This window comes from Heterocephalus glaber, unplaced genomic scaffold (genome assembly GCF_053883595.1).
Source record: "Heterocephalus glaber isolate CG9 unplaced genomic scaffold, H.glaber_assembly_v1.0 deba00000943, whole genome shotgun sequence".
In the NCBI taxonomy this organism is placed as follows: domain Eukaryota; kingdom Metazoa; phylum Chordata; class Mammalia; order Rodentia; family Bathyergidae; genus Heterocephalus; species Heterocephalus glaber.
Window position 1 is genome coordinate 4790039 of NW_028258175.1, and position 27780 is coordinate 4817818.

General features: G+C 42.6%; 1 protein-coding gene and 4 pseudogenes across 2 annotated transcripts in view; 3 read left to right on the plus strand and 2 right to left on the minus strand.

The window, feature by feature from the left end:
* Positions 1-568: 568 nt before the first annotated feature.
* Positions 569-6052, plus strand: LOC147828641 (mini-chromosome maintenance complex-binding protein pseudogene; annotated as a pseudogene).
* Positions 6053-6099: 47 nt separating this feature from the next.
* Positions 6100-8541, plus strand: LOC101700689 (mini-chromosome maintenance complex-binding protein-like; annotated as a pseudogene).
* A 2085-nt stretch (positions 8542-10626) lies between these two features.
* The window catches only part of Lcmt1 (leucine carboxyl methyltransferase 1), a 63316-nt gene continuing 46162 nt past the window's right edge, over positions 10627-27780 (minus strand). For both annotated transcript variants that reach the window (XM_004855983.4, XM_004855982.3), the window contains exons 8-11: positions 17710-17811; positions 16655-16746; positions 13418-13515; positions 10627-10843 (exon numbers count right to left, since the gene is read on the minus strand). In XM_004855983.4, coding sequence (XP_004856040.1) covers positions 10821-10843; positions 13418-13515; positions 16655-16746; positions 17710-17811 — 315 coding nt within the window. In that variant the 3' untranslated portion in view covers positions 10627-10820. The remainder of the gene's footprint in view (positions 10844-13417; positions 13516-16654; positions 16747-17709; positions 17812-27780) is intronic.
* On the minus strand, positions 10850-12856 carry LOC101699499 (10 kDa heat shock protein, mitochondrial pseudogene; annotated as a pseudogene).
* On the plus strand, positions 27260-27731 carry LOC106010353 (transcription initiation factor IIA subunit 2 pseudogene; annotated as a pseudogene).

The following is a 27780-nucleotide window of genomic DNA, read 5'->3' on the forward strand; positions in this document are numbered from 1 at the left end:
AATACATGATGGAATAAACAAATGAAGAAGAAAAAACAAATCTCTCAGGGAGAACAATATCAAGTAGGTTTTGGGAAAACTGCATCCTCATGGAGGTGAAGCATAATCCTCACTCCTTACGTGTGGGCGGGACGTGGTGACTCCTCCCAATAGAACAGTATGCAAAGGGGGGTACGTCCCACTTCACAGTGGATAGGCCTGACGAACACGACCTCCAGCCAGAGGATCAAGGTCAACATCAGGAGTGACACGGCACGCTGATAGTATGTACCCTCGATATAATGTGATGCAAATAATGGATACGTACCACGATTTAAATGAACCACTGGAGAATTATGCTGAGAAAAAAATTCAATCCCAAAGGTTATATAATGTGTGGACCCATCAATAAGGTTCTTGACATGACAAAATTCTAGAAATTGAGGAAAAATTAGTGATTGCCAGGGTTTAAGGAGGAAGGAGGATGGGAAAGGAACGGCTGTGTCTGTAGAAGGGCACCGTGAGGGATCTCTGAGCTGCTGGAAATCTTCTGTAGCTCCACTGTATTGATGTCAGTAACCTCACCGCGATGTGCTGCTGCCTTCCAGAAGGTAATATCATTGGGAGAAAGTGGGTAAAGAGCACACAAGACCAGTCTGTGCCTGTCCATACAAATGCATGCAAATTTATAATCAGCTCAAAACAAAAGGCTTAATTTTTAAAAGATACATAAGATTTCATAAAAACATAAAACAACTATAGACAAAAACACACAAATGAGTAAAGTAGAAAAAGATGTCCACATGATAGATATAGGAGGTCTAATTAATTTCTTAGTTGACAAACAATCTTCATATACAGTATTACTAAGAGGACAACTCAGGATTTTTTGTACCGGGAATCGAACTCCGGACCTTGCACTTCAGAGGCAGGCAGTGGCACCACTGAGCTAAATCCCCAGTCCCTTTTTCACTTTTTTTAGTTTGAGACAGGGTATCACTAAGTTGCTCGTGCTAGCTTTTCAATCCTTCTGCTTCCGTCTCCTGAGTAGTTGAGATTACAGATGTGCACCACCACACCTGACTAAAAATGTTTTCTTGCATGAAAACAATAAGGTATAATGTCTAAGAGTGCTTTTGTGTAGTTTTTAAAGGATATACTTGTATGGGTGTGCACTGTAATTACAAAGACTGTAACTTCTGGTATTTTATAAACATGACAGTTTTGTTAAAACCTTATCATTCTTTTAAAGTCATAAATGGAAAACAATATAGCAGTGTTCATATCTATACAAACAAGCTCATTTTAAGCATTTGGAATTTTTACATTTTTCCTTTCACTATCTGGACTTGTATTTTTATTCTATTGATCTCTACCCTATGTATTTTAAGCTTGAAACTTTTTATTGATTGTCCTACCATGCTTTCATAAAGTATATAATTATATAATTTATGTAAATACATGTAAAAGTTTATTTCAAGTGAGAGAAATTACTTTTATCAATTTCCTGTGATCACTGGCCCCAAATGTTAATTTTATTCCATTCTGGATTGCATTATTAGTACAGTCATTAGTAGTAGACAATTGATCAAAATAACCCAGTTATATTACAAATGTTGATGATTGTAGACACAAAACACTTCTATTGGAATTGCATCTTTTAGTGAGATGGATAAAGCAGATTTTACTTATTCAGGTAATTCACATATCCCAAGATGACTACAATGACACAGGATTAAGAAATACAATCCTAATTGTATTTCTGCAATGAGATGGGATTAAGCATCAACTCTATTTGTATTTTCCATTTTTCATAGATATTGGCATGGAGAGAGATATTTTACAAAAAATAAGTTGTAAGAGTAGCAATGCTACTCACTTCTCTGAACCCTTTTGTTTTTTTGGTACCGGGGATCGAACTCGGGTCCTTGTGCTTGCGCAGCAGGTGGCGAAACCACTGAGCTAAATCCCCAGCCCTTTTTAAAATATATGCCAAAATAACCTCTCTAATTCTCTTTAAAAATAAAAAACTAATCAAGATGACAACTGTCACATTTTCCTTCCATTCTGTTGAAAGTAAAGAATCTGAAACTAAAAAAAAGAATCTCAAATCCAAAAAAAAAGTGTTTAAGAAGCTGAGGCCACAGCTCGGTTACACGCGTAAGCTCTGACACACACTACCCCAGCCAGAAGGGGCAGCTCAGGAAGTCACACTGTACAAGCTCTAACAGTCAGAACCCCCCGCCCCCAGGTCTCACTTGCTGGGCACATCCACCAGTTCCTCTCACACCACCTCATGTACTTTTCCAGCCTTGCCACAAGACACTGAGACAGCCAATTTCAGTTCATGTGTGCACGTGATCTGGGGCCACGGCTGCACAGTGCTGCATGTCAAGATGGTGGCTTCTGTATCCATTGTTAAACCTTTCTACTTAGCACACAGCTTAGCACAAAGTGGACATTCACAGGCCAGGGATTTAGCTCAGTGGCACTGTGCCTGCCTGGCAAGCACAAGGTCCTGAGTTCGATCCCTGGAACAAATAAATAAATTAATTAATTAATAATAATAAAAAAAATCAAAGTGGACATTCATGACAAAATCAATCAAGCAAGCAATCGTCTGCCCTCCTGCCCCATCCCTCCCCCTACAAATGTGGTTACCTACTGACTCTCCCCACATAGCATGGCTTCAAACTACCACCCTTTAATTAGCTCACAGTTCTGCAAGTCAGCAGGGAAGCTCTTCTTGCTTATACATCTGTGGTGAGCTGGCAGATTGTCTGGGGCCTGGGTTTAGGGAGGGCCTCATCCAGGACAGCTCAGCTTCTGCTGCTCATGACCTCCTGATCTGAGCGATAAGCCAGGGCTTATTCACAGTTACCAGCTCCCTCTTCCTGTCTAGGCTCTTGTTCTGAGGTGACAAAGATTAAAGGGATGGAATACAGCAGGCAGTGGGGAACAGACTGGGGCTGTGTTTTATTAGAAAGAACAGAGAAAAGCCCTCGGTAGATGAGGCAGGCATGAGGATGCCAAGGAAGCACCCCAATCCCGAAAGTTATATACAGCTCTCTGGGCAGCAAAGGGGCGGAGCAAGTGCAACAATGCAGGTGGCCCACGGTCGCTGGCAGACTTTAACAGTCCTTTGATCCTGTGGCTCTTGCTTCCCTTGAGGCTTCCTCACCTGGCTGTTTACAAAAGCAGAAGGCAAACCGTGGTGCCGGGCACGTGCATCCTTCAAGTGGCTGCTCTGTTTCTCGCTGTTCTATTGGCTGATTCAAGTCTCATGGCCACTCCAGATTCAACAGTGAAGAGATTGTACCTCTTGCTGGAGAAATAAAGCTCATCGCCAGCAGGGGTGAGGGCTGCCCTCTGTGAACCCTTCTCCTGTCCAAGGCTTGGACGTTCTGTTTATCGTGAGTCACCTCCCATTCCCTGACTCCCACTCCTCACCAGCCATCCCGACCTCTCCCTGGCATAATAAGCCCCAACTCCTCCTATCTCAAATCTTCCTGTCCTCTCTGCTCTCTGGAATCAGGATTCACCCTCAGGCTCAGGACCCCCAAGGAAGTTCTCCAGTTGAAAAACAATGGGTGGATAAAACCAGAACAATGGGCCTCTGCTGATCTCCCAGAGCTGTCCAAGACCCGTGATTACTCACCTAATCACTGAGATTAGCAAATTGTATTTGCAGCGCCAGCAAGATGATTTCCCTGGCACTGGCTTAGCAAAGTCTAGTTTGCAGCTGGAATCCGGTCTAAAATGTCCAGCTTTCAGAAACGCCTGCTTCTTCCACCAGTGATCCAACAGGAGTCTGCAGTGTAACCCTGTGGACAGCCTCAGATAAATACTACTTCCACCATCTTAAGAATTGTTGCTAGTGAATGTTTTACTTTTCTTGTGCTGATCTTCAAGCTGACAAATGTTAAGAGGGCCCAGCATATGTCACCTCCCATAACTTAAGGCCATCACTGATGATCGCGCCTGAGTCTTCCACATCTGAGACCTCAAGGAGCGTGTGTTCCTTGGGGAGCCAGAAGTCAATTTTTTTTTTTGGTACCGGGGATCAAAGTCGGTCCTTGCACTTTCGAGGCAGTCGGCAGAACCACTGAGCTCAATCCCCAGCCCTCAAATATTTTAATAAAATAGGATTACATTATCATTCACACCATAACTATCTCAGGTCACTGGAGTACTTAATAAGCACTGTAATTATTTTATTAATTCACTGGCTTACTGATGCGTGGGGAGCACAGCAGCTCGAGGCAGTGCTGTGATACACTGAATGAATTAAAAATTGTATTAAAGAGGAGGAGAAGTGCGGGGAGACCTGGGCAGAGATCGTGTGAGCAGCGAGGCTTGTGTATTCACTCTTGAGTGGGTGTGCAAGTGGGCTGAGTCGGGAGGAGGGAACTCAGCAGCGAGTGAGGAGGGAACAAAAAACTTACTTATTTTTAGAACAAAAAATTTATCTTATTTAATTTATTTATTTTTGGTACCGGGGATCGAACTCGGGCCCTGCACTTGCAAGGCAGGCACTAGAACCACTGAGCTAAATCCCCGGCCCCCAGACCAAAAACTTTAAAGAGAAGGGGCCGGATTATTGTCTTGAGGGATTTGGGCAGATAGAGTGTGGTCACGCTTGGTTGGACAGGCAGTGGTTCCAGATGTTATCAGGCTTCCTGGCACTGCAGCAGCTGGCACGTGGTTTACTGTCTTTGGTCCCCCTGCACATCCACCATCAAGGCTGGATGTCACCTGGGCCCGAGCTCCTGCTCCTACCTGTGCAGTTGCCAAGGAGATAGCGGGTGCTCAAGAGGCGAGGTTGCCTTACCCGCTAGGTGTGACAAAATTGATGACAAATTCAGGCAAAGAACACAAAGGCAACAAATAGGATGCTGCGTTAAAACCACAGGGGAAGTTCACATAGGGTGATAGGAAAAGCCCTTCCTCCGCCCGAGCTCCACCCAGGTCGCAGGAGCTCCACCCCTCCACCCAGGTCGCAGGCACCAGGACGGCCGCCCGCCGACCGAGGCTGTTTCCCCGCCACTGTGCGAAGTGGAGGCTGGAGCCCGCGCCTCGCCGGGCCGCCACCCGCCCGCCGCAGCTGCTCCCGGAGGGAGGGGAGGCGCAGGGAGACCTGACGGCCGCGCTCCACCGTGCGTGCGTGGGAGGGCGAGGGCGAGGGCTAGGGCAGGGGCGGCTGAGCTCCTGAGGAGGAGCCGGGCTCCCGCAGCGCCCGGCCCCTGGAGAGCAGCCGCCCGGGCTTCGGCGAGATGCCCTGGCGAGATGCCCTGCGGGGAGGACTGGCTCAGCCGGGATCGTGCAGGGCTTCTTCGCCCAAAATGGAGTTAATCCTGACTGGGAGAAGAAAGTTATTGCATATTTTAAGGAAAAGCTGAAGGAAAATAATGCTCCTAAATGGGTGCCGTCCCTGAATGAAGTTCCCCTTCATTATTTGAAACCTAACGGCTTTGTGAAATTTCGTTGCGTGATTCAAGATACGTTTGACCCTGAGTTTTACATGGGAGTTTATGAAACAGTTAACCAAAACACAAAAGCTCGTGTTGGAAAATACAGAGATGTAGCAGAGTGTGGGCCTCAACAAGAACTTGATTTAGACTCTCCACGATCTACCACTTTGGAAAGACAGACTTTCTACTGGGTTCCAGTGCCCGGGGAATCTGAGTGGGTAAAAGAAGCCTATGTTAAAGCAAACCGAGCTCGCGTCAGTCCCTCGACACCCTACACTCCCAGTCATCACAAGAGGAGTTATGAAGATGAAGAAGATATGGACCTACAGCCCCATAAACAGAAAGACCAACACTCGGGTGCCAGACAAGCAGGAAGTGTCAGTGGTCTTCAGTGGCGTGGCGAGCCAAAACGTTTAGAAACGGAAGCTTCCACAGGGCAGCAGCTGAACTCCCTAAACCTCTCTTCTCCTTTCGATCTGAATTTCCCTTTGCCTAGAGAGAAGGGCTCTGCCTGCCTTGTAAAGGTCTATGAAGACTGCGATTGTTTCAGAGTAAACGATGTTCTTGAGTTTTACGGCATCCTGTCTGTGGATCTGTGCTGAGTATACTGAGTAGGGAGGAAAGGGATGCCTGTGCGCAGCTGGACCCCATGGAGTGCACAGATACGGCAGAGGAGCAGCGGGTACACGGTCCTCCTGCCTCGTTAATGCCAAGAATTCATGTGGTTTTGGCCCAGAAGTTGCAGCACATCAATCCATTGTTACCTGCCTGCCTTAACAAAGAGGAGAGCAGAACCTGTAAGTTTGTGTCAAGTTTCCTGTCCGAATTATCTCCAGTCAGAACAGAACTGCTAGGGTTCCTCACTCATGCCCTTTTGGGAGACAGTTTGGCTGTTGAGTACCTTATATTACATCTCATCTCTACAATATACACAAGAAGAGATGTTCTTCCACTAGGAAAATTTACCGTGAACCTGAGTGGTTGCCCAGGGAATAGTACTTTCACAGAACATTTATATCGAATTATTCAACATCTGTTCCAGCATCTTTTCATCTACAGATGACAATAGAGAACATGAACCATTTGAAATTCATTCCCCATAAAGACTACACAGCCAGGGCCAGGGATTTAGCTGTGGTTTTGCCGCCTGCTGCGCAGGCACAAGGACCCGAGTTTGATCCCCGGTACCAAAAAAAAAAACAAAAGACTACACAGCCAATAGCTTGGTCAGTGGACTCCTCCAGTTGCCCAACAACACTTCCCTGGTCATTGATGAAACTCTGCTGGAGCAAGGGCAGTTGAACACCCAAGGTGTTCATAATGTGACTCCCCTGAGCAACCTGATAACCTGGCAGAAGGTGGATTATGACTTCAGTTACTACCAGATGGAATTCCCCTACAGCATCAATGTTCTTATCACCTCAGAGAGGCGGTCACTCCTCCCTGCAGACTGCCAGATCCACTTACAACCCTAGCTATTGCCACCCAATATGGAGGAGTACATGAACAGCCTTCTCTCCACAGTGTTGCCTTTTGTATTGAACAAGTTCCGCATCTACCTGACCCTTTTGAGATTCCTGGATTACAGCACATCTGATGAAATAACCAAGGCAGTTGATGACTTTGTGGAGACATGTAAGAATCACCCTCAGAGAATCACTACAGATGATCTCCACCAGCTGCTGGTGGTAGCTTGGTTGCTGTCTCTCTGTGCTGGTCAGAAAACGCTGTCACAAGAACGGTGGCTAAGAGCCAAGCAGCTAGAGTCTTTAAGAAACAGGCTTAGGGTCGGGGATTTAGCTCAGTGGTTCCACTGCCTGCCTCGAAAGCACAAGAACCCAAGTTCGATCCCTGGTACCAAAAAATAAAATAAAATAAAATAAACATCACATGCTGAAAAAAAAAAGAAGAAACAGGCTTCAGCAGCAAAAATGTGTGAATGGAAATGAACTTTAAAGTTCTGATACCCACGAAGATTGATGGGCTAACGGTAGTCATGTTATTGTAAAATTCAAATGTCATTTGTACCACATTGTTTTATAAATTAAAGAAAAAAAAAAGAAGAAAAGTCCTTCATGGTGGTACAGGTGTTAAACCGGGCTTTATGGGATTGAGCCAATAGGGAAAGGGAACAGCAGGTGCCGAGGCCCTACAGAAGCACCAGGATGGAGGGAGTGTTGTGGCCAGGGAGAGAGTACGACAAAAGGGGCAAACAGGGAAGGACCAGACCATTCAACTACTAGGTGTTGCATGCAGTGGCAAGAACTTGGATTTCACACCATGAGGAGCAGGAGCCCTCGCAGGTCTTAAGGAGCAGTGTAGAATACACATTTTACATTTGGAGCCGCTGACTGAAATAAGCTGTAACTGGTGAGCTCCTTCTAAAAGTGGCTTGTCAGTTAAATGTTACCGGGTTCTGGGTTGCTCACCTCTTCCTCTAGAGTTAGATTCCAGGTTCTTCTCAGCTCAAAGAATTGAACAAAATGAGCAAAAAGCGGTGAAAAGTTTATTTGAAAAAGTAAAAGTGGGGGCTGGGGATTTAGCTCAGTGGTTTTGCTGCCTGCCTCGAAAGCACAAGGTTCCGAGTTTGATTCCTGGTACCAAAAAAAAAGTAAAAGTGAAAAGTGAGAAACTGGCTCTGCAGAGCAAGCTTGGGCTGAGTAAAAGAGGAAAAAGCAAGATAAAAGGACACCCTGAAGAAAGCAAGGTGGTCTATCACAAGGAAAGTCACCATAGCAGGCTCCTTCTGGCAGCTACGTCCTTATAGGTTGTCCAAATGTCAAGGAAACCTGAGAACTTCTGCATCCGGGTCCTGAGAGGCAGTGCTGGGATCCCCGTCTCGGGCTGATGTCAGGTCTAGGCATCCTACTGAAAGACTGCTCAAGTTCTCGTAAGAAGTCCATGCACAGGGCTTTGGGAACCATTCTGCACATGTGCTCCAGGATCTTGTAATTAACAAGTCACACCTACTTCCCGAGCCAGCTTTGCCACGCCCTAATCTCCTGTTATTCCCCCCTGAGAAACACTAATCTCCATAATTCTTTATGGGGTGCTGAGAGTGGAGGTCTCTTATCTTTTACAGCTTCTTCAAAATCCCCCCTATCTACTGGGGATTTTTGTGCTCCAACTACCTTGGAGTCCTGTGGCTCACTGGCTGGGTTGAAGAAAGGAAAACCTGTCAGGCAACAATGAGAAAAGAGTTAATGACCTTTGCCCTTCACTATTAGCCAAATATGAGGAGCAGGTCAGATTTCAGTGCTTCCTGTGGTGGCACTGGAGTCCGGCTTTTTGAAATGAAATCTCAAATTTCCAGAGGCACACAGGAGTAGCTTTCTCCTTTTGGGTGATCTTGTTCTTCAGACAGTTCAGATGAAACGGGCTTTATTCTAGAAAGATGAATCCAATTATCTAACTCTGCCATCTTTACTGCGGTGAGTGTGGCAAGGATCACTGAGAAGGGCCTTTCCATTCTGGGGTTTAATTGGTCAGTAGCTGTCCCCTCTCTCCAAGTTTTTATAAGCACTTGGTCTCCAGAACGGACAGGAGGTGGTCCCCTTAGGCAAGAGCTGGCAGGGCTCTGTTCTCATACATTCAGATAGCCTGCTGTACTTGGCCCAGACTAATGAGATATTGTGAGAGCTAGATGGTCTCAGGCCCACTATCGTATCAGAGGATAGAAATCCCCACTGACCTAGCATCTCAAATGCTGAATCTTAGCCCAGTCTGGGGCATGTTATAAACCCTCATGAGTGCTACTGACAGCAGGCGTCTCTTGGCAGTTTTGCCAGAGCTCTCTTTAGGGTCTGAGTGGCTCTCTCTGTCTTTCCAGAAGATTGAGCCACCAGGAGAAATAGAGGTGGTACTTTATTCCTAAAGCCTTTGCCACCTCCTGAGTTATTTGGGAGATAAAAAAAGGACCGCTATCATTGTGGAGGGCTTGGGTCGTCCAAAGCTAGAAATGGTTTCTTTAGGAAGCACCTAGACTACCTCTGAAGCCTTTTCTGAATGGCCAGGAGAGGCTTCACTCCAGCCTGCAAAGGTGTCAACTGGGACCAACATCTGTTTAAATCCTCCACATGGTGGCACATAGGTAAAGTCTCGTTGCCAGTCCTCTCCAGGTTAGTCCTTCTCCTCTGCACAGGTTCTAATAATAGAGGCGTTTTGGGCTCACCAGGGTTACCGCAGACACAGGGTAGACAAGTTCTACAGACCTGTTGGGTGGCTGCTGCTAGTCCTAGTCCTGTGAAAAATCGAGTGACCACTTCCAGATGGAAGGAATCATAGAGTGTGGTGGCACACACCTGTAATCCCAGCACTCAGGAGCCCAAGGCAGGCAGATCACTGTGAATTCAAGACCAGCTTGGGCTACACAGTGAGTTTAAGGCCAACCTGAACTACGTAGGGAGACCCTGTCTCAAAAAACAAACAAACAAAATACCCACAGATTTATTCTCTTACGGCCTTAGAGGACAGAAATATGGAATCTGTTTTATTTAGGCAAAGTCAAGGTGGTGGCATGGTTGGCTCCTTCTAGAGCCTCTGAGGGAAGATTGTTTTCTTGCCCTTTTCAGCTTCCAGGGGATCCCTGAATTTCTTGTCTTCTTCATCTTTCATCTTCACTTCTTTCATCTTCAAAGCAGATCACTCCACAACCACTGCTTCTGTCACCCCACTGGCTAGTCTGGCTCTGACTCCACTGCTCCTCTCCTGCAGACTCCTGTGAGTACATCAGGCCCACTCGGGTTGTCAGGGCTGTCTCATTTCAACACCAGCTCCACCACACAGCCACAGGAAATAACACATTCACCAGTTCTAGGAATCGGGACGTGGACCTTTTAGGGGGCCATTTTTCAGCCTGCCAACAACCAAGATGAAGGATGCAATTGAGCAGGCTAATCCGGCAAGGGCAGAAGCAAAGAGTCAGAGAACAGCCCTAGCATCTGGTACAGGCCAAGGTCAAGACGCTAGGCATATCAGGTGCTGTAATAAAAAGCTCACAGAAGCTGAAATCCCAAAATAGATTCAAGATTACAAAGTGAGTCTGACTCATAGGGAATAAGCTGGGGTCATAGGATGACTCTGATCCTTGGGTTTAAACTATCATAGAAGTGAACCTCAGCCTGGTCCAGGAAGCACAGAGTGGCACCTGACAACAAGCAGATGCTTTACACACAGGCAATTGGCAAGTGAGATTTATTTAAACAACAACGAATCAACAGGAACAGGAAGTAGTGCAGCCACCTTCATAACTGAGGTTTCTCTGAGTGTGAGAGACCAGCAGATGAGGCCAACCCATCACTAGGAAGCTCCGAAGTGTCCTTGGGAAAGGCCAGAGGCTTCCACTTCCAGCTCAGGACAGGCTTTCATGGATTAACAAGTTATCTCCTTCAAACCTGGGAAGGAAACGGAGGCTGTCAGAGACAGTGCAGAGCAGAGAAACGGGGGAGCAGGTGACACTGCTGTGGGCCACTAGAGCTGGCTCTGGGCTCTGCTCCCTGGCAGTGTGAAAGGAGATTTCATAAGTAAAAGGTGTTGGGCAATAGAGTTTGTTTATGAGTGGTTTAAAACGAAGTGAGAAAGCACAATAAAAATTTATGGGGCCTCTGTAGTAAACATTCTAAATCTGCCCTTGAACTGCTGAACTTCGAGTGAACGCAATAAAGCTCCTCCACCACCCAGAGATGAACACTGGCGGCCCAGGCAGCTAGGCAGAGTGGAGACAAATCATTCCCGTACAGAAAATGTCCATGATGGCCAGTGCAGTGGTGCACACCTGTAATCAACCTGAGCACTTTGAGAAGCTGAGGCAGGAGGACTGCAAGTCCCCAGTTTGGGCAACTTAGTGACCTAGTGAGACCTTGTCGCAAAATTAAAAATTTTAAAAAGGGCTGGGAATGTAGCTTAAGTGTAAAGGCCCTGGCTTCAATACCCAGTACCACAAAAAGAAATGTTCAGCATGTTGTTTCTTGGTAAGAACTAGAGTTAACTTAGAAGTATTAGAAATAACCTACATTTCCAAAAGCATGGTAAAGTAAATTCAGACTTAGTCATGTGATCGTTTAATAAAACCATTAAACTAATACTTTTTTTTTTTTTTGGTACCAGGGATTGAACTTGGGTCCTTGCGCTTTCGAGGCAGGCACCAGTACCACTGAGCTAAATCCCTGGCCCTAACTTATAGTCATTGAGAGTTTCTACAGCAAGAGGGAAATGCTTATGTTACAGTATTAATTAAGTTCAATAAGTCAGGAATCAAAGTTACATAAATATATAAATCTAATTATTAAAAATAAGACAACAGCTAGAGAAAGAATGGAAAGAAAAAGTTTCCTAGAGGTTATCTCTGAGTGACAGGCAGACACATGAATTTTACTTTCTTTGGCATACTTTTTAGATATTTCCAAATTCTTTACTAAAAATTATATTGCTTTATAATTGGGGGAGGGTAACAGTTTATGTAAAAACACACCAATAAATGATTTTAAATCAAAAACAAATTTGAAAGGATTCTATGTGTTGAACTGCACAGCTGGGTAAATTCATAAATAAGTAGAATGATAAGCTCTCATGTCAACCTGGAAATTTCACACAGGGAAGAGTTCCTGCCTCCACCGAGGACCTGCTTTCTCCCAGCTACTCGTCTGAAGTCCTGAGTCATTAGGATCAATCATATCTGCAGGAAGCCTGAAAGGCAGATCTAACACAGTCTCCACTGGGCTAGCGAGATGCCCAGGAAATAACCACCAGGGAAGCAAAACCCACTGAGGTAATAAGACACTGCTATGATCACGATCATACTGCCAGGATTACTAAAGATATAACAAGACACTGATATCTGGATCCACACTGGGTCCTCATGGTTTACTCTGCCACCGCCAGGGAACTGCACTTTTTTTTTTTTTTTAAACCATTCATTTACATATTTTATTTGGAAATGTGTATACCAGTACAGTGAAACTAAACTTCAGACAATGGATGTCATTAGTTTAGTTATCATCAGTTTATTATAAAAGAGACGTGGGAATTATTTACATGATGAAAGACTGCAGAACTTCAGTGGAATGGGCAGTACTGTGATGCCATTTCAGTGATTTACTTCACTCCACATATTTTCCAAGAATGTCACCATCTCTAAATAAGAAATAATCCTTGTCATCTAGAACTACTTCGGTGCCTCCATATTCTGGAAGTAGAACTTTATCTCCAACTTTCACAGTCACTGGGTGAATCTCTCTACCCTTTCCCTTAGAGCCTGATCCCACAGCTACCACAGTTGCCTGCAGTACTTTGCCTTGAGATTTTTCTGGAAGCATAATGCCTCCTTTGGTGACAGTTTCGGCTGCGCTCCTTTCAAACAATACTCGGTCAAACAGCGGGAGAAACTTCCTAAATGCCTATCTTGCCATGGCTACTGCCCCAGACCTCAGACTGGAACTGCACTTTAATTACAGAGATAAGAGGGTGGAATTCAGTTGGCCACATGGCTTTGTTAGAGACAAGGAATGACCTGTGTGCTTAACATATCATAAACATGGCTATGAGCTGATGAAAAAGACAAACTCTGGGTACTTTTATTAAGATTACTATCTCAGGCCCTTAAGGTCTTTAACCTTTAACAGCAGAAATCCCACAGCAGACCTTGCAAGGGTTGATTTGTTGTTTTCATACTGACACTTGATTTAAATAAGTCTCCTGGGCCAGGGATTTAGCTCAGTGGCACCTCGCCTGCAACGCAAGCACAAGATCCTGAGTTCGATCCCTGGTACAAAAAAAAAAAAAAAGTCTCCCTAATTTCTGTGCCATAAAAACAAAGATGTAACTGAAAATTCTCCAGACATGCTCACAGGTACGTGTGTGGTAAGGTCCTCTAGCTCCTGTCGGCCTAAGGTTCCAGATATGCCTCGAATGTTTCTCGGGAGAAGCAGTCCCCATTTCTGGGTCAGAGCAACAAGAGAATAACATCCTACCAAGCTCCTGGCCTCCTCTGGTCGCCCAGCACAGGCAGTAATGACGCATGAGCTGCTCCAGAAGCTCCATTTCATCCAGGAACTCAAGGGATTCTATTCTGTGCAGAGAAGCAAAACAGTGAAATATAACATTACACAATTAAAAATGAAAATGATGACCCACAGTTACCAATACAAAGAGATGTTCAAAATACATTAAAAGAAATCAGCTGCAGGACAGTATATACGGTGTGATCCCACTTTAATTTCATTATTATTAAAAACAAGAAGGGCCGGGGATGTAGCTCAGTGGCATCACCTCCTGCCTCTCAACTGCAAGATCCTGAGTTCGATCCCCGGTACCAAAAAAAAGCACAAAAAACAAAACAAGAAAGAGGGCTGGGAGTTTCCCTCAGCAGTGGAGTGCTAGAGTGCCTGCTTAGCATGCATGAGGCCTCAGCTCGAACTTCAGCACCCTCTCCCCAAAAGAAGAACAAGAGTTAGAAGACAGAATGCCATAAACAAAGTCAAAAGACAAACCAGAAAAATATATCTGCAATACAAATGGCAAAGGACTGACTCCCTTGCAAAAGAACTGTAAAATTGCAATAAGAAAAAAATGTTTGAAATGAATTTTAAATTCATTTACCAGAAGGATGTGTCAAGGGACTCTCAAGGGTAGGCTAGGGCTGCCTACCCATCACAGGCCCAAAGGTGTAGAAGTGCAAATCTATTTCCAAGGTCTTCCTTTGAGGAAAGACCACAGGGATGCCCTGAGCACCACTCCTCCTCTTCCAGGTCATGAGTCGAGCACTTGGCTCCACAGCACACTCCTGCCATGATACGCTGCGTCACACAGGCCCAAAAGTGACGGGCCCAACTGATCAGAGAATGGGACCTCCAACTCTCAGGTTCCACTGAGGCAAAGTAAACCTTTTCTCTTTTTAAGTTGATGATTTCTGGCATTTGTCACAGTGACAGAAAGCTAATACAACATCCAAGGTAGATTAGTACCATGTTCTAGAAAAAAAACAGTACTGTAATAAAGGCTTCACGATGGTTACTCCCAACTATCAGAATGTAACACTAATTATGAAGTCATTCACTGGCATGAGAGAACTGCTAAGAGCGGGAAAATAAGGTGCGACTAAAACATACAGGGAATGTTTAAATATTTTTTAATGTATTACAGTAAAAGATACATTGCCATTAGTCTCCCTTGAAATACTTCCTCTTGCTTCAAACACATTTATCCCATCATTCTTACTACTTTCTGAAGCAGTTCTGGAGGTTTTCTTTCATGAGTGTCTCTAGTTGCACTGCTGTGTCTGCCTCAATGTCCTGAACAGATTCAAAACGTTTACCTTCCATGGTCATTTTGACTTTGGGGAAGAGCTAGAAGTCACATGGAGCCAGACAGTGAATAAGGTGGGTGAAGATACACCATGATATTTTAAACAAGCCCGCCATTCTATAGGATGGCACTTGGCAGCAGCATTCACTATATTTTTTTATCACACTTCATAGAGACACTCTCTACTCACTAAAAAGGACTTCCAGAACTACTTCAAAAAATGGCAAGAACAATGGGATATGTGTATTTGAAGCAAGGGACAGTACTGTGAGTGGGACTAATGGCAATGTGTCTTTTATTGTAATACATTTTTAAATTTAAACATTCGCTATATATATTGAACATATTTTGTATTCTCTGGTCTATTCTGATATTGTTGTATCCCTTGTGCTCAGAAAATGTGTCTGACACACAGTAGGCACTCAACATTTGTTAAATGAGTAAGCTTGCTTAGAACTCTTTTTTATACTCCATGGTATCCAACAAATGCAGACACACACTGTGACAATCATAAAGTTAGGATGCTGTTCACCCTGGGGTTGCTGAACCCCATCCCATCTCCTTACTGGCTCCTGGAGGGTTACAGCCTGCTGTCTTCAGAAGGCTATGGCCACTGAGACAAAGGCGCCAGAGACACACTACTTTCTATCTGGATGGTGCTAGCTGCAGAATCCTCCCTGGGTATCTGGAAAAGGTGCTAGAGTGTCCCACTTCAGATGCCATGCCAGGGATATTCAAAACATTTTTTTTCTGGTACTGGGGATTGAACTCAGGACCTTGCGCTTGTCTGGCAGGCGTCCTGTCGCTGAGCTAAATCCCTGGCCCTTCAAAACACTTTTGACAAGCCTGCCAGAAAGGCTGCTTCCAGAAGAATCCAGGATGCGTTACTGGAAGACTCCACTTTCTCAAACTCTAAAGATTTTTGTTGCCAATTACATTTAGATACATAGAAAAAATAGTGATACTTCCAAATGTTAGTAGGTTCTATGGAAAAGCAAGGTGAAAAATTCTTCTCATGATCTTGTAACTTTATCAAGAGGTCTCCAAAGGAAAGAGAAAAGCACAGAGCAGGAAGCACAGTCATTGTTAGAAAAAAATAAAGAATTAAAGTGGGCACTAACATACAGTATTATTATCTTCTGTTCTGTTTGTAACAGGGAAATGTAAATAAAATACAAGATACCACAACCAATGTTCAGCTATAGGCATTTTTAATTTCTTTAAATTGTGAATATTGATATACTCTATCTCCGTAGCAATATAAGTATTACATACCTATAACTAGAATAGGGGAACATTCAGTATTTTGATATAGTAAGATAAATTAGTCCTATTTTTAAATTTTGAAAAGAGAGGGTAATTTCTAGACCAGTAATATGAATCCACTGATTCAAAAAACAGAAATCTACCTATCGATATTTATCTTTGCATATACACAGAAAAAGAATATGCCCCCATTTATTAACATGAACTAACTCTGCAGTGTGAATGAAGAGCAGATGGCTACTTCATACTTCACGCACTTGCACTGTCTGAAACCATGTTTTAGAACACTGGCTACGAAAGCCCACTTAACACTCTGCTATCAGAGGTCTTTTTTTTTTTTTAGAAATCCTTGGGCAATATCGTTTTCCTCCTCTCCAAATCAGGGATTATGAAAATTTCCACACAGAGGTTGCTCTGGGAATCCTGCAGGTGCAACTGTTTATTCTCACTAACAAAATCTCTTTTGCCATGAGCTCTATCTCAGCTAACAGCTAATGAGTGACTCTCGCTGCTAACAATGTGCAATTTATTTCAGAGTAAGTCAGGTGAGGGTTTCGTTTTGCATCTCACGCTCCAAAGACAGAAGTCATGCCTTCAATGCCCAGTGCACACAGCAGAGCCCGGCTGGCCAGCCCTACCTGCTCACTTCGGCACGGGGCAGCCTGCTGTACAACTCCATCATGTCCAGCACGGAGGCCGTTTCCCACCCATTCGCCAGGAGCCGCTCTCTCTGCAATGTAGGTGAAGAGAAACAGAGAGCTGAGGCGTGGCCAATGAGCCGAGACCCTAAGCAACAGGGGTTTCTCTAAGATCACTCTTCCTTCCAAGCCCCATTGTGGTCCCCTCATTTCTCTCCTTTGCACTTTCCAGTTTTCTGTATGGAACACATGTTGTTATCATGGGAGAAAAATAAAGTATATTGAAAAAGGAATAGAGGAAGAAACTTTCCTATGAGCAACTTCTAAAGTGTGAGGTGCTCACGTGACACAAGGCAGCCAGAACTGACACATGCGCTGGGAGGGGCCTCCTGCATGCAAATCGGTAACTTTCAATTTAAAGGGACGGGGACTACCACAGATTCAGAGAGCCATGAGAGACGATCAATCACCCACAAAGTGTGGACCACGCACGGATCCCAATTCAAACACCAACTACAGGAAACATTTTAAACACGGGGGAAGTGAGAGCGGAGTAGGACTAGACGCTCCCTAGTGTGTTGCTGCTGACGGTGAGCACACTGGGGGGAGAGAGTCCTTCCTGGGAGGAGAGTCTCACCGAAATATTTAGGGCGAAATCATGTGTTGTCTGGGGTTTGCATGAAAATATTCTGACAGCAGCAGCAACACAATTGTGGAGAGGATGCGTGAAATGACACTGATAAAACAGTAATTACTGAAGCTGGCTGACAGGCAATGGGTGTTTATTGTACTATTCCTTCTACCTATAGTTCAACTTTTTACATAATAAAAAGGAAATTTTACATTGAAAACAGTGAAGCTTGCATAATGAAATAGAGCACAGGAAATGTAAATTTGTGTTTTCCAGATCAAGACGGCAAAGCAGGACAGGTTTTCCCAGGGTCAGGGAGCCCTCGCTGCCTGTGTCAGCAGGCACTGCACCATCTCATCTGTGCAGAACGTGCGCTCGGGGACGGCTAAAGGTACAGTGGGTGTCCTTGTCTCTGCTTGCTGACCTGAGACTCTAATGACTTGCAGGTTTCCACTCCTGCCAGGTGACACTGCCGTCTCCAAAGATTTTCAATCATGATCTGCCCAAAGCGATCATCCATGTTTACCTGGAAGGGAAAAAGAAGGCTGGGCATCAGCATGAAGGTGTGCTCTTAAATATGCAATGTAAAACAGCATCCCAATGTGACCCGGTCAAGGCTGGTGTTTGGAAATACACCTGCAGTGCGGGCAGAGGAGCAGACACTAACACATGTCGTGATGGAAGCCTGAACTGCCATGGCCCCTTTAAGGGCAACCGACAGTACACACCCCAACTCCAGACGCTCAACCTGCGATGGCATGATTTCTCTGGCAGCAACTTATCCTAGAGAGATGCACATACCTATGCAAAGATTTAAAAAAAAATTCCTATAATGTCATGGGAAGTAGGAAAAATCTGCAAATAAATATCCATCATTTTGGGTTAAATTCTGACATCTGCCTGTAGGAAAACAGACACAGGTAGAGACACGGAATGATTTCAAGGTAAATGTTTCAGAAGCAAGGCACTGAGGAAAATGAGCAGAAAGTTTCCATCTACCTTCAAGGTGAAAAAAACACTCTTTATATACACAGAGAAATTGCAGATGCAGCCGCACTACTTCCCAGGTCAGAAGACTGAAGTCAAAGGTAGGAGGGAGATTTACTAGATCTAACCTTTTGTACTGTTTGGTTTTTTTTTCTATTCTACTGATGGCATTAGTGTTTGAAGTAATAAAAAAAAACCTAGTTGAAAAAAGCCACAATTAACCTATATAGATGCAAAAATGTCACAAAACATGACTGTCACTATTGCGGCCTTCACACTATTATTCTGTCACACAACAAGGGAACAAAGAGACATCACTTTTTGTTAGCATGTTTGCAGCACGTTCCCATTGCTCATGTGGAGCTGGTGCACGCACACAACACATCTTCATTCTTTCTCACCCCTTCCCTCCCTCTCTCCACCCCTCTATTCCCTTCCCATTTGAGAAAGATCTATCTACTCCTACTTCCTATTCCCTGCTTCCTATCATCTATCTTTGACTTTGCTCTTTATTTATATTTTGGATTTCTCATATAAGAGAAACCATGTGATAAAAGTTTGGGTGTATTTCACTTAACATTATGGTCTCAAGGTGCATCCATTCACCTATAAATGCCTCAAGTTTATCCTTCTTTATGGCACAGTACTACTCCATTGTGTGTAAACACAGTTTCCTTATCCATTCATCTGTTGATGGACATAGACACTGCTTCCAAGATTTAGCTATTACTAATTGTGCTGCTATAAACATGGGTATGGGGCCAGGGATTTAGCTTAGTGGTTCCAGTGCCTGCCTTGCAAGCACAAGGTCCTGAGTTCGATGCCGGTACCAAAAAAAAAGAATTAAACATGGGTATGGATGGATAATTGTAAATATGCTTCCTTTTAACTCTTCAGGGAAGACATCAAGAAAGAGAATAGCTGGGTCAAATGGAATTTCTATTTTTGGTTTTTTGGAGGACTCTCCATGCTGATTTCCACAGTGGTTGTAGTAGTTTACATTCCTACCACCAAGGTAGGAATTTCCCCTGCAGCCTTGCCAGCATTTGTTATTATTTGATTTCTAGATGATGGCCATTCTTTCTGGGGAAAGGTGGGATCTCAGTGTTGTCTTAATTTGTATTTCTCTAATGGCCAGCGATGCTGAACATTTGTTCATGTATTTATTGGCCACTTGTACTTCTGAAAGGTTTCTATTCATTTCAGTTGCCCATTGTTTGATTAGGTCTTTCGTTGGGAGGAGGGCTAATTTTTTTGAGTTCTTTACATAGAGCAAATCCCTGACTTATGAACATTCAAGTTGTGAACTTTCACATATGTACTGTACCAGACTCACTTTGTTGTCTTATGAATGAATCTGACTTATGAACAATTCTCCTGGAACAGAACTCACTCATAAGTTGGGGACTTACTGTATTCTATGTATTAGTTCTCTAAAGAATAGCTGGCAAAAATTTTTCCCATTCTCCAGGTTGTCTCTTCACTCAGTTATTTCCTTTGCTGTGCATAAGCTTTTTAATTTGACACGATCCCATTTGTTGACTCGTGATATTTAATTTTTCTTGGTGCTATTGTGACTGGTATTTTTTTCCTGATTTCTTTCTCAGTAAGTTCATTATTAGTGTACAAGAATGCTACTGATTTTTGTGTGTTGATTTTTTTTTTTTTTTTGTACTGGAGATCGAACTCGTGTCCTTGTGCTTGCGGAGCAGGCAGTGGAACCACTGAGCTAAATCCCCGGCCCTGTGTGTTGATTTTGTAACCTGCTACATTGCTGAATTTGGTTTTTAATTATAGGAATCTTTTGCTGGAATTTTTTGGGTCTTCTATGTAGAGGGGCATGTTGGTAATTTGACTTCTTCCTTTCCTATCATATCCCTTTTGTGTGTACCATGTTGTTTCTCCTCTGCAGTGCTTGTTTGCCATCCCTGCCTTGGAGCCATCCGATTATGGACTGAAACCTCTACAAACTGTAAGCCAAATAAACCCCTTCCCCTTCAACTTTGGGTGTTGGGTATTTTGTTTCAGCAAGAGAAAAGTAACTAACACAGTGAATGATAGATTTTGTCAAAGAATTTTTCTGCAAGACATCACTTAACAATATATAAAAGGATTCCCAGAGTTCATACGACAATGATGCCAGGCAAGTAGCAACATGACTCTCTCTCAGGGAACAGCAAGACTTAGATGGTACTAATGAAGAGGCTGGGATGGAGGGTGTTGGACAGCACATATTCCCTTGTTCTACCGCCTGGATTTGAATCCTGGCTTGACAATGGCCATGAGGCCATTACAAGCTGCTGATTTAACCCCCTGTGCCTCAGCCAAGATGGTACTCATACCTACTTTATGCCCTGTTGGGATAATTAAATGTTAATATATGTAAAACTCAGAACAGTGTATGGTACAGAGTACACAAAATCTAAGCATTTGCTATCATTACTTTATGATCACTAAAATTCTCACCCTCTACGTGGCTTTGTCATTTTAAACTATTAATTAGAAAACACTGTAAGGCAGGTGAGCAATTAATACATGCTGTAAGGCTGCTGTCAACTTTGTCTTTGTGAGAAAACTGATTTAAATTAAATTACTCCTGACTAGGGGAGGATGGCAGGCGGGAGTGAACCAGGTGAGAGAGAGCTATGAACACTGATATATTTCCAGGTTAACTCCAACGGGAAAAGTCTCTGGTCAAAATTTACTTAGCCTACCATCTCTCACATGATGTTGAATAAATGTGTGTTTGACAGAACACACAAATGACACTAAAGGAATGAAGCCTCACACGCTGGAAACATGCAGAAGGTAGAACACATTTTTCCCCTGGTGTGGTATTAAGCAGATGAATCAAGGAAGACAATGCAGGATGTCAAAGATCACTTTAGTACAGAGACAGAAGTTCTGAGCAAGCAGCAGAAATTCTGAAAATGAAAACTTCAGTAAGTCAGATTAAAAAATCTTCAATTAAAGCCTCAGCAGTAGGTAACATGAATCAGAACAAAAGATATGAAGACTTGATGATCAGTGGGTGAGCTAGAACATTCAGTCAATAATAATAACACAAAAGAGTAAGAAGCAATGGAAAGATTATCCAAGAACTCCCAGACAACTCTAAAAGGACAAACAAGAATCATCAGCCTTGAGGAGGGTGTCAAGTTATGAGCTAACGCAGATTTGGCTCAGTGGTGCCACCACCTGCTTCGCAAGCGCAAAGTCCTGAGTTCGATTTCCAGAACCAAAAAAAAAGAAAGAAAGAAAAATTAATGAACTAATAGTATTTTTAAAAATCTATTATACTGAAATTACTGCAGAAAATTTCCCAAACCTTCAGAATAAGATAGATACTCAGGTAAAGGAGTCATTTAGAACCCCAAATAGACACAAGCAGAAAAGAATCTCTGCATGACACAACATAATCAAAATGCCAGAAATTCAGGACAAAGAAAGAATATCAAAAGCTATTGGAAGACAGGTGTGGTGGCACACAAGTGTGATGGTCACACCTGCAATCCTAGCACTCTGGGAGGCTGAGGCAGGAAGACTGCAACTGTCTCAAAATAAAAATTAAAAAGTTGGAGATGTAGCTCATTGCAATGGCCCAGGATCCAATCCCCAGTACTGCAGTAAAATGAAATAACAAAATAAAATAAAAGCTGTTGGAGAAAAGCACCAACAGAAAAAACTCAACAGAAACCTTAAAGGCCAGGAGGGCTTGAAATGAAGTTTTTTAAGCTCTGAAAAAAAACTTACCAACCCCAATAACCATATCCTGCAAGTTTCTCCTTCAAAGTCAAAGGAGAAATGAAGACCTTCCAAGATAAGGATAAACTAAACGAAGTCATGACTATCAAGCCAGCACTGCAGAAGATACTTAAAGGAATCCTAAACAGAGACAATGAGGACAACAACATCCACAAGCTCAAGGGAAAGAATCAATCTCACTGGGAGAGTGAGCAGTTAAACAAAAGGGAAACAAATGAATCAAACACTGGAAAAACAACAAAATGTCAGGAATTGGCACATACTCTTCAATAATAAAACATAATGTACATGGTACTAATGCTCCAATTAAAAGACATGGGCTGGCAGACTGGATCAAAAAACAAGACCCATCTATATGTTATCTGCAAGAGACTCATCTCATATGCAAAGAGGCAAGATGGAAAGTGAAAAGATAGAAAGTGACACTCTAAGTGGTGGAACAGGAAGTTATATCCAACAAAACTGATTTCAAATCAAAACTTCTCAGAGACAAAGATCACTACATATTGACAAAGGGAAGATTCACCAAGAAGAGATAATAATTATATGTATGCAATGAATGTTAGCACATTCAGTTTCCTAAAACAAACACTACTTGCCATAAAAGGACATAGACATCAACACAATCAATGCCCTGCCCTCACAAATAGGTCAACCAGGTAAACTACACTGCAGGTCAAGTGGATTTAACAGACATCTACAGAGTGCTTCATCTAACATCAGCAGATACACATTTTTTTTCAGCAGCCCACAGGCTTCAAACTGGACCATATTTTAGGTCACAAAACAAGTCTCAAAAAACACAAAAGAAATGAAATAATCCCATGTATCCTATCAGATCACAATGGACTAAAACTAGAAATCAGTGGCAAAAGACATCACAGAAACTACACAAACAGACAGAGACTGAAAAATATACTCTTGATCAATCAATGGGTCACCAAAGAAATCAGAGAAGACAGAGACATGGCTGGGGGAATTACAATCCCCAACATGAAACTATGCTACAAAGCTACTGTGATAAAAACAGCATGGTACTGGCAAAAGAACAGACATGAGGATCAGCAGAATAGATTAGAAGATGCAGAAACAACTCCAGACATACTCAGCCACCTCATCTTTGACAAAGGAGCCAAACACCATCATTGGAGGAAAGATAGCCTCTTTAATAAATGGTGTTGGAAAAACTGGATTTCAACCTGCCAAACATTAAAACTAGACCCATACCTATCACCATGCACTAAACTAAGATCAAAGTGGATTAAAGATCTAAATATTAAAACAGAAACACTAAACTTGCTGGAAGATAAGTTAGGTAGAACTCTTGAAGACATTGGCATAGGAAAAGACGTCATGAACAAAACCTCAGCAGCACGGGAACTAACACAAAGAATCAACAACTGGGATCTCATTTTATTAAAAAGCTTCTGCACTGCAAAAGAAACCACCAACAGAGCTAACAGACAACCTACAATATGGGAAAAAAAATTTAGCAGCTGTACCGCAGACAAAGGACTACTATCTAGAATATATAAAGAATTGAAAAAAATCAAACCCCCCAAATTCAAAGACCCAATTCAAAAATAGGCATCTGAGATGAAAAGACATTTCTCAGACAAAGAAGTAAAAGCAGCAAACAAATATATGAAAAAATGTTCACCATCACTCGTCATTTGAGAGATGCAGATGAAAACAAAACTGAGATTCCACCTCACCCCAGAAAGAGTGGCTGCTATCAAGAAATCAACCAATAACAAATGCTGGCGGGGGTGTGGAGAGAAAGGAACCCTTCTCCATTGCTGGTGAGAGTACAAACTGGTGCAACCACTGTGGAAATCAGTGTGGAGATACCTCAAAGAACTAGGACTGGAGGTCCCATTTGGCCCAGCTATTTCACTGCTGCGTATCTTCCCAAAAGAATTAAAAGAATCATACCACAGTGATATATGTGCACCCATGTTCATAGTGACACAGTTTGTCAAAGCTAAAGCTTGGAAGCAGCCCAAGTGCCCATCAACTGGAAACTGGATAAAGAACATGTGGTTTTTTTATAAAATGGAGTACTACTCAGCCATAAAGAACAAGAAACTGGAGTCATTTATAGCTAAATGGATGCATATTGAGGCCATACTTTTAAGTGAAATAAATAGGACACACATGTTTAAATACCGAATAGTTTCTCTAGTGTGAGAAACGGATAGTGTAAACAAGAGTTAAAATGATTAAAATGAATAATTGATAATTTGAAATAGGAAAAAAGGTCCAAAGGTGAAGGGGTGAAGGGAGGGGAAGGGGAAAGGAAAAGAGGGAAAGGAAAAACTATGAGAAAAGAAAAAGAAATGGAAATGAAGTCTATGTAAATAGGGAAGGGTGGAGGGGGTGAAGGGCACACAGGGAATGGGGAAAAAAACTAAGAACCAAGATACATCACGTACAGGTACAAGCACCCAAGGATAAATGTAAACAAATTGTATACCTAAAATGTACCAATAAAAGAACTTAAGAAAAAAAAAATTCCTAGAATCAAATGATAATCGAAACACAACAAATGAGAATCTGTAGGACACAATGAAAGCAGTTCTAGAAGGGAAGTTTATAGCTATGAGTGCCTACATTAGAAAACCAGAGCAATTCTGAATAGATAACCAAAGGATGCATCTCAAGGTCCTAGAAAAACAAGAACAATCCAAACCAAAAACTAAGAGAAGGAAAGAAATAATAAAGATCAGAGTGAAATTTAATTAAACTAAGAGTAAAAAAAGTAAAAAAAATTAATGAATCCTCAGTTTGTTCTTTGAAAAGATAAAGAAGCCTGATAAGCGGTTTCCTAAACTAACCAAAAGAGAAAGGCAGCCCACATCAATTAAATTCAAAATGAAAAATGTGAAATTACAACAGACACTGCTGAAATCCAGGGGATTAAAAGTTATTTTGAAAATTTATACTCCAATAAATCAGAGAATCTAGGCCAGATGTCGTGGCACAGGCCTGTAATCCCAGCACTCGGGAGGCTGAGGCAGGAGGATTGCTGTGAGTGCAAGGCCAGCCTGGGCTACACAGTGAGTTCAAGGCACCCTGAATGCATAGCAAGACCCTGTCTCAAAGCAGAAAAACAAAACAAAATGAAAGAAAATTCAGAGAATCTAGAGGAAACAGATGAATTCGTCGAGACATATGACCTACTAAAATTAAACCAAGAAGATATCAAAAACCTAAACAGACCAATAACAAGCGAAGAAGCTGATGCTGATAAAAAACTCTACCAACTAAGAAAAGCCCAGGAGCTGATGGGTCTGCCTCTAAATTTTCTCAGACCTCTAGAGGAGAGGTAGCACCAATACTCTTCATACATTTCCATGTAACAGAAAGGGAAAGAATGCTTCCAATATATTCTAGGAAGCCAGTATTGCCCCGAAATCAAAACCAGATAAGGACACAACAAAAAAGAAAACTACAGACCAAGATCCTTGATGAACACAGATGCTAAATTCCTCAGTAAGATCCTTGTAAACACAATTCAACAGTTCTTTAAAAAGATCATTCACGGGCTGGGGATTTAGCTCAGTGGTTTCGCCACCTGCCGCGCAAGCACAAGGACCCGAGTTCGATCCCCGGTACCAAAAAAAAAAAAAACGATCATTCACCATGACCACAATGGTTTCATCTATCTGGGAATGCAAGAATGGTTCAACATGTGCAAATCAGTAAATATAGTACACCACATAAATAGCAACAAGGATGAAAATCACATCCCATCTCAACAACAAAATCCAAGGCCCCTCCATGAAACCTATAAAAGCCACATACAATGAACCCTCAGCCAACATCATACTGAAAGAGGAAAACTGAAAACGTTTTCTCTAAAACCAGCAATCAGACAAAGGTGTTGGCTCTTGCCACCCCTGTCCAATATGGTACTTGAAACTTTAGCCAGAGCAATCAGGCAAGAGGACTAAAGAAAAGGGATACGACTTGGGAAGGAAGAAGCCAAGTTATCCCTATTTGTAGATGACAGGAATCATTACAGAGAAGACCCAAACTCCACCAGAAAACTTTTAGATCTGATAAACTCACCAAAGTGGCACTGTACAAAATCAATACACAAAAATCAGCTGCGTTCCTTACAGCAACCATAAGCCCACTGAGAAATCAGGAAAGCAATCCATTCAAAGTATCTTTTAAAAAATTAAACACCTAGGAATCAACCTAACCAAAGATGCAAAAGACCTCTACAGTGAAAATTATAGAACACTAAAGAAAAGTTGAGTAAGACATTAGAAGGTGGAAAGATTTCCCTTGCTCATAGATGGCAGAACTAATATTGTTAAAATGGCTATATTATCAAAATTGACCTAGAGCCAGGCGTGGTAATGCACGCCTATAATCCCAATACCTGAGAAACTGAGGCAGGAGGATCACTGAGTTTGAGGCCAGCCTGGGCTACACAGTGAGTTCAAGACAGTGAGAACCTGTCTCAAAAAACCAAAAAATATAAAAAGTGATCTAGAGATTCAAGGAAATTCCTATCAAAATAACTAACAACATTCTCATCAGAGCTAGGAATAAAAAAAACTTAAAATTCAAGTGAAATCAGAAAGGATCTAGAATACACAAAGCAAAAAGAGGAATGCTGGAGGCATCATAATCCCAGGTTTCAAGTTATACCACAAAGCCATTGTAACAAAAATGTGGTACTGGCCCCAAAACAGACATGTAGACCAATAGGATAGAACAGAAACAAACCTACAACCATCTGATTTTTTAATAAAAGCCACAAAAACATATGCTGGAGAAAAGACAGTCTTTTTAACACAAGGGAAAACTGGATATCTACATATGGAAGACTGAAACTAGATCCCTACCTCTCAGACTCTACTAACATTAAATCAAAATGGACCCAAGACCTAGATATAAAGCCAGAAACTTTGAAATTGCTGAAAGACAACATAAGGAAAACACCTCAAGTCATAAGCCCAAGCAAAGATTTTCTGATTAGGACTCCAACAGCACAGGAAATAATACCAACAATCAACAATGGGAATACATAAAATTAAAAAGCTTCTGCCAGCAAAGGAAACAATCAACAAAATGAAGAAACAGGTCGCGGTCCCCATTCTGCGGTTTCCGCGGCGTCTGAGGAGGTGGCGGCTAGGCTGCTCCTCCTGTGGCCCCCTGGCCTCGCCTGGGCTGCTTTCCACAGCAGGAAGCGCCGCGCGCCCGCAGGGACTGGATATCAATGCAGGCCTGAAAATAAAGTAGTTTCTTCCTCCTAAGTCATGGCATATCAGTTATACAGAAATACCACCTTGGGAAACAGTCTTCAGGAAAGCCTAGATGAGCTCAACCAGTCTCAAGAGATCACCCCCCCCAACTTGCCCTCCAAGTTCTACTTCAGTTTGATAAGGCTATAAATTCAGCATTGGCTCAGAGGGTCAGGAACAGTCAATTTCAGGGGCTCTCTAAAGACATACAGATTCTGCGATAATGTGTGGACTTTTGTATTGAACGATGTTGATTTCAGAGAGGTGACAGAACTTATTAAAGTGGATAAAGTGAAAACTGTAGCGTGCGATGGTAAAAATACTGGCTCCAATACTATAGAATGAATGGAAAAAAAATGGCTTTTAGATGCCATCTCCTGTTATTCATCACTTTTTGAAGAGAAGCATAAAAGAGACTTTTTAAAAATTTATTCTAACATTGCATAAATGACTACACTGTGTTATACTATCAGAGAATTCTA